This window comes from Drosophila kikkawai, chromosome X, assembly GCF_030179895.1.
Source record: "Drosophila kikkawai strain 14028-0561.14 chromosome X, DkikHiC1v2, whole genome shotgun sequence".
Taxonomy (NCBI): Eukaryota; Metazoa; Arthropoda; class Insecta; order Diptera; family Drosophilidae; genus Drosophila; species Drosophila kikkawai.
In genome coordinates this window covers 20,316,751-20,328,370 of record NC_091733.1, presented here as the reverse complement: position 1 = coordinate 20,328,370, position 11,620 = coordinate 20,316,751, and the positions used below count along the sequence as shown (strand labels likewise).

At 44.0% G+C, this 11,620-nt stretch overlaps 2 protein-coding genes across 3 annotated transcripts; both read right to left on the bottom strand.

Moving 5' to 3' along the window:
- Positions 1–222: 222 nt before the first annotated feature.
- On the bottom strand, positions 223–2,606 carry ArgRS (arginine--tRNA ligase-like protein). Its single transcript, XM_017181139.3, has 5 exons — positions 2,476–2,606; positions 2,290–2,415; positions 1,895–2,226; positions 1,506–1,835; positions 223–1,435 (listed from the first exon to the last, which is right to left on the bottom strand). Exons 1-5 carry the CDS (start codon positions 2,515–2,517, stop codon positions 286–288), a joined length of 1,980 nt encoding a protein of 659 aa, XP_017036628.1. The 5' UTR covers positions 2,518–2,606; the 3' UTR covers positions 223–285.
- A 397-nt stretch (positions 2,607–3,003) lies between these two features.
- On the bottom strand, positions 3,004–11,394 carry Chc (clathrin heavy chain). Of its 2 annotated transcripts, none has more exons than XM_017180779.3 (7): positions 11,254–11,394; positions 10,226–10,447; positions 9,693–9,900; positions 5,204–9,505; positions 4,983–5,149; positions 4,594–4,680; positions 3,004–4,529 (listed from the first exon to the last, which is right to left on the bottom strand). In XM_017180779.3, the coding sequence occupies exons 2-7, from the start codon at positions 10,265–10,267 to the stop codon at positions 4,284–4,286; spliced, it is 5,052 nt and encodes a 1,683-aa protein (XP_017036268.1). In that variant the 5' UTR covers positions 10,268–10,447; positions 11,254–11,394; the 3' UTR covers positions 3,004–4,283. The 2 variants fall into 2 exon arrangements, with proteins under 2 accessions (XP_017036268.1, XP_017036261.1); XM_017180772.2 differs by having other exon boundaries at positions 11,258–11,394.
- Positions 11,395–11,620: the final 226 nt, after the last annotated feature.

The following is an 11,620-nucleotide window of genomic DNA, read 5'->3' as shown; positions in this document are numbered from 1 at the left end:
GCTCAACTTATAAAATTGATCAGCTGAGGTGTCTAATTTATTTAGCTTTAAAAATGTACATGTATTAAAATATAAAAAAAAGGCAGAGTATTCTCTTTTAGATGTTTTTAATTAAGCAACTCTTAGTTAAAACTTTAAAATGTAAAGTTTCCAAATGCACTTTCTGGGTATTCCCAACTAATATAACGCATACCAGACTTTAACAACGTAAAGAAAAATGAATTAATCGGTTGGTTGGCTTTATTCGTTTACAATCCTTTAGTCCATTATTTGAATATGAAATCCCTACATTTTCACAACGGGCTTCAAGCCCAAAATATGAAAGCTCTGCCTCAATACGGCCGCTGTGGCCTCGCACAGCAGAATTCGACTGCGATTCACTCCGATAATCTCGCCAGCCTTGTTTCGTTCGATGCAATAACAACTGTCGTAGAACTCGGTAAACACAGCGCATACCTCATAGCAGAATTCACACAAGAAATGCAGGAAGAGCTCCTTGGAACACTTGATAAATATGTCGTGCATTTTCAAAAGAGTCTTCGCCAGCTTCCACTCCTTTTCGTGGCCCAATTCAATGCTAACGGTGCTCAGCACCTTGGCCACATCGGTAAAATCTTCACCAGAGTTTCGGGCAATTGAGCAAATGCGTGTGTATGTGTACAGTAGGTAAACGGCAGTGTTACCACGATCGTCCAGCATCTTATCGAACGAAAAGATATAGTCGCCAACCCGATTATGGCGCAGATCGGCGTATTTGATGCATCCGTAGGCCACAGCCTCCTGGGCGTCCTTAAGCTCCTGAGGAGTGAGTACCTTTTCGCGTCCACGACTTTCCAATTGCTGCAACGAACGCTTCATGCCCTCGTCAAGCAGGTCGGATAACTTAACGGTATCGCCGGATCGCGTCTTGAACTTCTTGCCGTCCTCGCCAAGCACCACACCGAACTGGACGTGGTCGACGCGGTGGACGGATGGATTCAGAATAGCACACCGTTCGGCAGCCTTAAATATGGTATTGAAATGTGTGCTCTGTCCAGCATCCACCACATAGATTATCCAGGTGCATTTCTCCTCTTCCACACGATGGCGGATAGCTGCCATATCCGAGGTGTCATAGGTGAAGCCGCCGTCTGACTTGACGATTGTCAGGGGAATTCCCGTCTTGGTCTCGTCCGGCCACATAATCTCCCGTCCATCATCCGTTTCCAGTAAATGCTTTGACCGCAGAAGCTCCACCACGGACAGCATACGGGATTGATAGAATGACTCACCACGCTCCTGGATGGTTACATCCAAACGCTCATAAATCGTTTGGAACTCCTTTCGCGAAACATTACAGATCAGTTCCCAGGCTTTAATGGAGTTCGGAGTGCCGTTTTGGAGGGACACCACGCGACTATAGGCACGCTTCTTGAATTCCTCGTCCTCGTCGAAACTGTGGGATAGAAATAAGGGGAAAAATCAACTTGAAAACCGAGATTAAAAACGCTTTTAAGAACACATACCGCAGTTTCGATTCCTTGTAGAACAATTGCAAATCATGAATGGGCGGACTCTCGTTCAGATAATTGGGAAAGCGATCTTCCAAATGGGCAATCAACATGCCAAACTGTGTTCCCCAATCGCCAAGGTGATTGATGCGCAACACATCGTGTTGCAGGAACTCCAGCAGGCGGCAAATCGATTCACCAATTATTGTGGAACGCAAGTGACCAACATGCATTTGCTTGGCAATGTTCGGCGACGAAAAGTCGACCAAAACACGCTTCCTTGGCACCGATGGCGGTTTAATGCCGTCCCGCAACATGCTGCTCAGTGCTTCTGCTGCAAATGCCCTGCAAAAATGCATTTTTTTTCCAGCCACGGTCGATTGGCAAACCATTAAAACACTCACTTGCTTAGAAAAACATTCACAAAGCCTGCTCCGGCCACTTCGAGCTTGTCTATAAGGGGCGATGAAGGGCAGTGTCGCTGCAACTCGGTGGCTATTTCACGCGGGGACTTATTGATGCCGGCCTCCTTGAACTTCTTCGCCAAGCCCATGGCATTGTTGCACTGATAGTCGCCGAATTTCGCCGATCCAGTATTGACGGGAGCTATCAGCACAGGAGTCTTGCTGTATTCCGGATACGCCAGTGCGATTGCTTGCGCAAACACACTCTCCAAATGCTCGGTGATCGAGCAATTTGCACAACTATTTGCACCTGTTGATTCTTCAGCAATGGACTGCGGAAAGAGACGGACATGCCTTATGAGGTATAATGAACACCTTGAGAGTGCAACTATTACCTTGTTGATAATCTGCAGTCGGTGCTTCAGCTTTTTATTTTCAATTTGCAGCTGAACCAAGTCGCCGTCGAGCTGATCAGACGTGCCAGAATTTAGCCGGGTAGCTAGTCCATTCGTTTTCAGTTCCTTCAGGGAATTGGTTTTGCTTAGTTGGGGATATTGTGGTGCGGCTGGGTATTTGCTTACCAGTTCCCTGAGTTTCTTCAACTCTATGTTTAGCTCCGACATGTTTCTTAATTTTTGTCTTCACTTCTCTGCCAAATCACAACAAGGATGCCACATGGATGACTTACAGTGTGGACGCACTGCGATTTCTGGGGAAATCCAATTGTCGCGCCTATCGTCTATCGATACCCAATGGTTTGAAAATACCAAACTGATTTTAATGTATCTTAAGACATGGGAAAACGATTGTTAAAAAATACCAACTGATTTTAGTGTATCTTAAGATATCGGCAATCGATTGTACATAAGCTTCAACGTCTTTTCAAACGTCACTTAAACGTTCCACTTGAAAAAATTATTTGTAATAAAATGTATAATAAAAGACACTTAAAACGCCGATCCACCATCAGGGGTGCAACTGAAGGACCTTACTTCCAAAATTGCTTTAAACAAGATTTAAAATGTAGAACATAATAAATGAATTAACATTGCTCAAATACATTGGCAGTTATTAATTTCCCAAATTCGTAGCCCAAAAAAGACAAGAAACTAATTTCATATATAATTTAATATACATTTTCAATTGGTATTTGTATTAAATAAGTTTCTCGAAATAATATAAGAAAATATTAAAGGCATAAGGTACAATAATACTTGGAATATATGAATGTATGTATGTATATTTGTATGTGTAGCAATAGTTATGTTATACGATTTGTTTGTAATTTTCCAAAGAACACACAACACAACTGATTGCTTCAAGTGTAATATAACTAAATTTGATTGTTGAATAAAAAAAAATAATAAAGGTTTCTGACAATTTGTCGCATACATCAAAGTAATAAATAAGTGTAATAATAATACAAGGTTTAGTAGTGCATATGTAGTTATGTATATGTTAATTTTTCAAAAACCAGTAGCATAAATATTTAATATTTGCTTAAAACTTGTAATTAAAATGTTTTAGAAATAAATGGGATATACTAAACTAAAAATGATTTAACGTAAACGTATGTACGTATGAATGTGCATTCAGGCTACTTCCCGCAGCATAACTGTAAAATTTCAAACATAAAACTCCAACCAAACAACATATGTATGTACATATGTACGTTGCATATTTTAACATTTTTACGAAACGGTGTCTCACCTACGACACTGAAGATTTATTATTCATATTTTAGTGTAATATTTCTTACAAGATCGAACAGTAAATGTATATACTCTTCCAGAGTTTTGTTTATAGATAATATGGAATATGATTTAAAATGTACTAATTTGTTGATCATAGAAATCTTGAAATAGTTAGGGTGTCAATTGCAATGCTGAAATATGTTCTTATACATACATACATATGTTTATTAAAATATTTTAAGCCCAAATTAATATGCTATTTTCGTCTTTGAATTAAACATTGCAAATTTCAGTGTATATGTATATATTTATTTATGCTTGCTCTCGCTCTATCTCTGTTTTCACTTTTGTAATCAAAAACAAAAACATTAAATATGATAAAAGCAATTTATTTTTCTATATATAAAGGAATAACAAGAAAAACACGCCAAAAATCGACCATGGATACGCATCGATATTTATCGATAGCTCATCGAAAACGTTTTAGAACTTCGATGTTTTTGTATTGAATAATGATTTTACGACTTATTCTCAATCTGAAGTTATGTTGTTGTTTTGTATGCATTTGTTGTTGTTTTGACGATTATTATTGTTCTTGTTTTATTGGTATTTTCTTTATAATGCTGATACATTTATTTTGTAAAGGTCGTTTTAATTAATGGTTTAATGTTGTATAATTAGAATTATAATGTGGCCTACAAATACGGATAACCCATGTTACGCCCTGCTCCTGCTGCTGACGCTGCTGCAACAGTCGCCGCGGCATTTGGCGGATAATTCTGCGAATATTGCGGCGGAATGCCCATTGCCGGGCCAGCTGTGATCATTAGCTGTGGCTCCATTTGAATAATATTTTTATGTTCCGTGGTATCGTCCTCCTTTTCCCGCTGAGCTTCGTTCAGCTCTAACCGATCGACCTTGCTGGTATATTCGCGCAAAACCTATGCATCAAGAGGCATACATCAAATGCAAGAACTGAGAGTATGATTAATTCAAAACCATTACCTGTATTAAGTAAGGCATGGCAAAGTCCACAATTTTGTGTTTCCAGGCTAGCTCCAAAATGACATCGGGGCGCAGCAAGTCGTAGCACTATGGGAAATTTAAAGCAAAGAATTACATAACTTTAGTTCAAGAAAATCAAAGAGTTTTTGATAGACTTTGCATATAATCGATTAAAAATAATTAATCTAAAAATAAATCGAAAATTTTAATAATTACAATCGGGATTTTCCAACTCTCTTAAAAAATCTAAAAATAAATAGATTAAAATCGAAAAACCCGATTGTAATTATTTCAATTTTCGATTTTAATCGTTTTTTATTTTCATATATTTTTTCCCCAGCTCTTCTACTTTTACATTCTTATTATCAATAAATATTTGTAAGCCTTACCTGATATAGACATGCTGCAAAGCAATCGTAGGCATCGCGCTCTAGGAACCAGCCCAGCAACTCCTCGGCAATATCCTGCTTGCCCGACTCGGCGGCATATTCCATAGCATCCTTGTAGAGTTTATCCTTTTTGCAGAGCTCAACGCTCTGTTTCCAGCGGTTATTGCCTAACATCAAAAGTAATTTAGTTTATAGAATCGATGATTGTGTTTGCCACTTACCCTTGTACAAGTAGGCAGCGATGCGGCGGAATTCCGTAAGTTCATGCTTCTCCAGCTTTTGGGCCAATGCGATGTTATCGAAGTTGTCAAAGCCATCGATCGAGTTACGCAGTCCCTGGTAGTCCTCTTCGTCGATCAGTAGTCCATTGAGGGCTTCATTGATTGCCTTGTTGTTGAGAGATTGGACTGAGCGCAGATAGGGCTTGACTAGCGGCAAATAGCCGGTTTTCGAGAAGTAGCCAACGGCACGAGTGTGGTCCATGCGGGGCGCCAGGACCAGGAGCATGTCGTTCAATAGCAACGGCTTGAAGTCCAAATAAAACTCAATTGCCTTGTAGTAGAGCTCAATGTTGGCCACCTTGGTGATAATGTCCTTGAAGTGGCCCTCACGCCACGCCTCCGTGGGATGGGCCATCATGGCCAGAACGGCATTGTCATATTCCTCGTACTTGTCGTAAAGGAAGACCAGCTCTGACCACAAATGTGCCGACTCGGCGGCACGCAAAACCTTCGGTATGTTGACTCGCGACCAGAACAGCTCCAAATGTTCGCGCATTTTCGACGGCTTGAATTTAGAATAGAGAATGGCCAGCTCCGTGAACATGCCCATGTGGGCTCTTTCCAGGCCCAGAGCAGACTCCAGCAGGGCAATCAATTCATCAAAGTGTCCGCGATTCTGATAATAATTAATCAAATCCTCCAGCTCATCGGCATGAACCACAATGTGCAATCCGCACATCTGGGCCAATCGGAACTCCTCAGCATCGACGCAGGCGAAGCACACCTCCTTCCAGGTGCGCGTCGAGTTGGCCTTTCGCGCCGAGTCGACGGCTCCCTGGAACTCCTTCAGATACACCAGCGTGATGGCCAGACGGGCAAAGTTGCTAACGTTGTTGTACAGCAGCTTGGCGGCATCGTACATTCCATCGCTGAAGCAGCGATCGCCAATCTTCTGGATATCGGCATGGTTCGGACCCGATATGAACTCCTCCAGATCGGCCAGGCGTCCCGTACGGGCGTAGGCATAAATCAGCTCGCTCTCAATGTAACTCTCGCGGGCCTTCTTGCGGGCCATTTGCAGATACCGGACGAGATCGTCCCACGACTCAACATTGCTGGCCACATCAACGACATCCACATAGGCACTCGGATCGTCGGCCTTGATGTACGAATCGATGGCCTCCTTGACCAGTCCCTGCTGCAGCTGGGCCTTGGCCAGCTGAGACCACACGGCCGGCTCATTGCATCGCTCGGCGAACTCATTGGCCCGTTCCAGATTGTTCACCTGATCGATGAGCACCTGGATGGCGGAGGTGTTCACATCGAACTTCTTGAAGATGGCAAAGGCCTCCTCGTACAGCTGGTTGCTGATCGCAATGTTGGCTATATCCGGGGCATCGTAGTTGTCCAATCGATTGATGTAGTCCATGACGCGGGTGCGATCCGCCTTAATGGCGGTCAGAATCAGTAGGTTCTGCAGATTCCGATGATCGCTGAACACCGACGAGTCCAGTATAATCTTCTCAAGCAACTCGATCAGTTCGTTTGGCAAGTCGGCGGTCATGAAGGCCTTCACAGTCACCGAGATGTCGTCGGGATCCTGCGTCTCGGAGAGCGCCGTCTGGACAACCTGATCGATCAGCTGGCGCTTGTAGGGATTGGCCTCGGACAGGACCTCGGCCCAGAGCTCAGCATCGCGACGTCCGACTAGATAGCGGGCCTCGCTCTTGAACAGCGAATTCTCGTTGCAAACGGCAATCAGCTCGCGATCGCACAATCCCCGCTCGTAGGCCACACAGGCGAGATGGGGATCCCGCTTCTCGCAGTAGCGTCCCACAACACGGCTATCGTAGTACTGATTCTCCTTGAGGAATCGCTCCGGATTGTTGTTCGAATCAATGTAGATCTTGGCCAATGCATTGTGCGTGGCCGGCTCAATGCAGCCCTCGTGGACGCGCGACTCCAGCCAGGGCAGCAGCAGCTTGAGGCGATTGCGCTTCTCCACCTCCTCAACCAGCTCGTCCGTTGAGAACTGACCCTTGACCACCAGAATCAGATTCTTGATGATATCCTCGCTGCAATCGACATCGAGCAGACCGCCCACAACGACGGGCAGGCGGGAGGGATTCACCTTCTGCACATAAATCTCGATATACTTTTGCAGATTATTCCGGTAGAGATAGAGCACCAGGTCGTGAACAAAGTCAAAGCGATCGCAGACGATGATCAGCGGCAGCTGATCGGTCAGCTTGGCCTCCTTCAGGAAGTTCTTAACCCGCTCGGGATTGTAGCAATTGGACTCGCGGCAAATGCGCTCCACCTCCTTGATTTGATTCGTCTTGCAGGCGGCCTGAATGTACTTGAAGTGCACCTCGGGGTCCTGCGAGAAGTTGACGATGCTGCTCAGGAAGTAGAACAGGCCGTCGTAGCTCTTGAAGCCCTCAAAGAGATCAATCAGCGCCTTGGTCGTCAGCTGTTCGTGGTATTTAGTGGCAATCTGGACACAGATTTGCAGATTTTGACGCAAATTGGCCGTTAGCATCGCCTTGAGGCACTCCAAAGAGTCCTCCACGGAGAGGGTGCCAAAGAAGCTGACCAGCCACTCGGCGTTCAGCATGTGCGTGTGGACAACGGCCCGCTTGATGTCATACAGATCCGTGTAGTGCTCCAGGGCACGCTGCAAGAGTCCAGCCTTCTCGCACAACTGGGCAATGTGGGCGCGATCGTAGTGGGTGAACATGGCGTTGCCCAGAATGGCATCAGCCACTTGCGGTGCCGACATCAAGTTCATTTCGAGGAGCCGCGTCTGCAGGGCACCCTCAGCCGGTCGATTGTGCTTCAAGGCATCCAGCAGGAAGGCTGTGCACTGCTGCACCATCGTGTGCTCCATGAAGATATCCACAATTTGATTAATGTCCGCCAGGGGTTCCTCCTCGGCCACCAGCATGGAGGCAAAGCCGGCTCCCTGCTCCGGATTGCTGCGCATAACTGAGCGCAGCAGGAAAACATAGTCCGGCGTGTAGTTCACCTTCTTGGCATAGAGGACAATCTTCTGGAACTGTCCCGTCTCCGCAAAACATTGGATCACCTTGTTCGGCACATTGGCACGCAGGTAAATGGAGAGGGCCAGCGTCAAATCCGATGCCTTCACCAGGTCACCCAGCTCCTCGCTGCACTCGAGCTTCTCCTCCTTCAGCCACTTCTCGCACAGCTGCTTCTTGCCCTGCAGCAAAACGGGGCGGCAGAGCTCCAGGGACTCGAACTTGTTCAGCTTTCCCTGATCGAGCAGAATGCCAAAATATTGCAGCAATGGCGGCGTGGTGGAACCCGCCGGCGTCTGGACCTGCTGGAAACGCTGAATCGTTTGCGGGGTACGCAATATGGCCTTCGGAGCCAGTGCAGCCACCTTGGCCGCCTCGGCATACTGGCCGGCGGTAAAGAGCTTATTGAACTTTCGCACAAACAGATCCTCGGCTCCGGCCAAATTATTCCGAACAGCCATACGCAGCGCCAGATCGGGATTCTGCAGAACCGTATTGATGTACGGAATGATCTGCTCCTCGTCAACGGTCACCGATAGCACCTGACCCTTGCGATTGACGCCAATGATGCCGCCACTGGCCTCGTGCGGTGCCGTCACAAAAATCGTATCGGCCGATATACGATTCATGTAGATGCACGTCGCAGTTTCCATATCGTACAGATGAATATATCCATATTTGGTTATCAAATAGATGGTATCATACTTGGCCGACACTTGCATTGCCACGGGGAAATCATTGAGGGCTTCCGGCGGGAAGAATACATCGACGGCTTTCTTGGGAAAGGCCTGGTTACCGGTTGGCGGTGTTCCCACCTCAATGATGTGCAGCTTGCCGCCGCTTGAGGTGCGAACAGCGAAGCAGAACAGCGTCGTTGGCTCCTTGTTGCCGTCCAGCTTAAAGGTGGCAAAGCTAGCGGCATGACCCTCGATGGCCTGGGAAACCTTACGTTCCACGGAATACAGCTGCATGGCGCCGGCAACGCGACTCGAGAGCGCCGATATGCCCACGAGAAGCAGCCATTGCTGTGATGCATTGCATCGATAATTGATAATTTGACATCCGTTAAGGGAGGAGTGGCGATCAAACATCTTCTGTGGCATCGAATCGCCCTCCATTGACCAATGGAATACGCTCGTTTCCGTGACAAGAGCCAGGGTATTCAGGGATATCCATTTCCAGAACACAACATCCTCGTTCATTGTATGAGCCTTCATTTTCGATTTCATTTCAATGTTAAAGATCTGCAACGTCTTTTGGGCTAAATACGAAAAGAGCGGGGTAACATTTAAGAATACATCAAGTTTTGGATTTGATAAATAAATATTATCACTATTATTATTAGCTCATGTATAAAATTGATAAATGAATTAGTTTGGGAAGGGTTTCGAGGCTAAATATATTATTAAAACTATTTTATTTACAAGTTTACAAATTTTATAATTTACCTTTGAGCGCAATAACCTTGCTAGCTGGATTCATAATTGCCGAATCAGCTGATATGGGACGGCGAGTGGGATTGGTGGCATCGTTCATATCAATGATGACCACCTGGTTGGTATCGTTAACCTTCTCCCGCACGCATATGAACTTGTCCGACTCCATTGTGAGCGTGCTAAAGGAGAAGGAATTGGCGTTGATTCCAACATTTGTGAGCTACAAAATGGAAGCATAATACGATTAGTTTCTAGTTTTTGAGAGAAAATTAAATAAATCTTAAATTATATATTTTTAAAATAGTCAAGAATTTATACAATGAAAACCACTCATTCCCCCATATTCCTTTATTTAAATTCTACATAAAATTCCTAAATTCCTACAATATTGTTTCTGTGAAGTTACTGTAAGCAGGAACTCAACAAGTTGCTGCAACGCGTTCCCCACTCAAAAGGTGTACCTCAAATGCACCCTCTTCTGCCCATACAATGCACTCTACATTTATTAGATTTATGAAAACCGGTCAACCGGTACCGAAACTTACCTGTAAGTGCTCCTGAAAACGAATGGGCAACGGTTGCGTCATCTTAGCGGGCTGCACAAGCAATGCTGGTAGGTGATGATGATTTTGTTAAGATGTGCTTCACACTTTTCTTTTTTTGTTTTTTGATTCGATCAAATATTATATCTCGATTGCTTTGTTTTCTTTCACGTCTTTGTTTCGATTCAATTAGTTACTTGTTTTCCTGGACACGGACTCTTCCAACTGAATAGAAAAGATTTTAATGAGCATATTAAAAGCGTGTAATGTGATTGAGAACACGAAATTAAAGGCGTCAATTCTACTTTTGGTGATGGAAAGTGACAGCGTCACCAAATGAAAAAAGTCGAAACTGGAGATAACAAGAAGAAACGCCCTTAAATGGAACATAGAGATATAAACACATATGTTAAGCTGGTAAAAACTCCAAATCATTATCAAGGCATTCCTTCCGTTCAACGGCGATAAAATATGCACAATTCTGCCTTTGGGGTTCCAGTGGAGAAATTCACAGAACTTTTTTTGTGCCGAGGCGAGAGTGAATCTAGTGCTTGAGAAGAAAAGAGGCAGCGATATACCGTCTGCCCACCACAGTTAAAGTCAGCCATGTTGAGTTGTGCTTTGAAGAATTAGTCATTCACTCACACACACACAGGTACACAAAAGTTTGCTCTCGTTTATTCAGCGGCACGGCACAAGTACAATTAATTAATTTGCGCTTCAACTGCTGTACAGCCCAAAATAAATAAATGCACCACAATTAATTGAACTTTCACCTTTGCATATGTGTCTAATCTGTATCGGAAAAAACACACATGTATACCATACATTTGCAGTTTGCCACATAAACACGTAATGGTTACTTGAAAAAAAAATTAACTGCACAAATACATTGACCGAAGAAAACGAAAAACGAGTCTACGGCAAAAACAAAAACATTAAATTTCTCTTTGTTTTACACAAAATATGCGTTGCATTTAACTGTGTATTTATTGCACAAATTATCGGTTTGCATGTATTCTTAAACGTACATACACGAAAACGTCGCTTTGTTGCTTGACGGCGACTGAGCGAGCACACAGAAGCAGATTACAAATTTAATTCTTATTTAACTCAAACACACATAATTCATTGTTTAACTATTCGGACGACTGAAAGATAGGGGTGTGCGAGTCACGATACCAGTGCCCTGAAAAATCCCCACTCCTATCGATACTTTAGTATCGATAATCGAGTGGTAATCTGTAATCGGTAATATACAAAAATGTAGACTTTTATTATAAAAAAAAGGTGGTAATAACACTGATTAAGAAAAAATAACAGCAAACACAATAAAGTAAAAAATATTTCATCCCGAACCTATATCGATAGTGCCGACCATCGATAACTATAATTGTC

Coding starts and splice junctions, on each gene's coding strand:
- ArgRS (XM_017181139.3), bottom strand. CDS start 2,517: ATGTCGGAGCTAAACATAGAGTTGAAGAAACTCAGGGAACTG. Junction 2,416..2,475: donor TGAAGAAACTCAGGGAACTG/GTAAGCAAATAC, acceptor AATTCCCTGAAG/GAACTGAAAACGAATGGACT. Junction 1,436..1,505: donor TACAAGGAATCGAAACTGCG/GTATGTGTTCTT, acceptor TCTATCCCACAG/TTTCGACGAGGACGAGGAAT.
- Chc (XM_017180779.3), bottom strand. CDS start 10,267: ATGACGCAACCGTTGCCCATTCGTTTTCAGGAGCACTTACAG. Junction 9,506..9,692: donor CAAGGTTATTGCGCTCAAAG/GTAAATTATAAA, acceptor TTTCGTATTTAG/CCCAAAAGACGTTGCAGATC. Junction 4,530..4,593: donor CCATGCCTTACTTAATACAG/GTAATGGTTTTG, acceptor CTTGATGCATAG/GTTTTGCGCGAATATACCAG.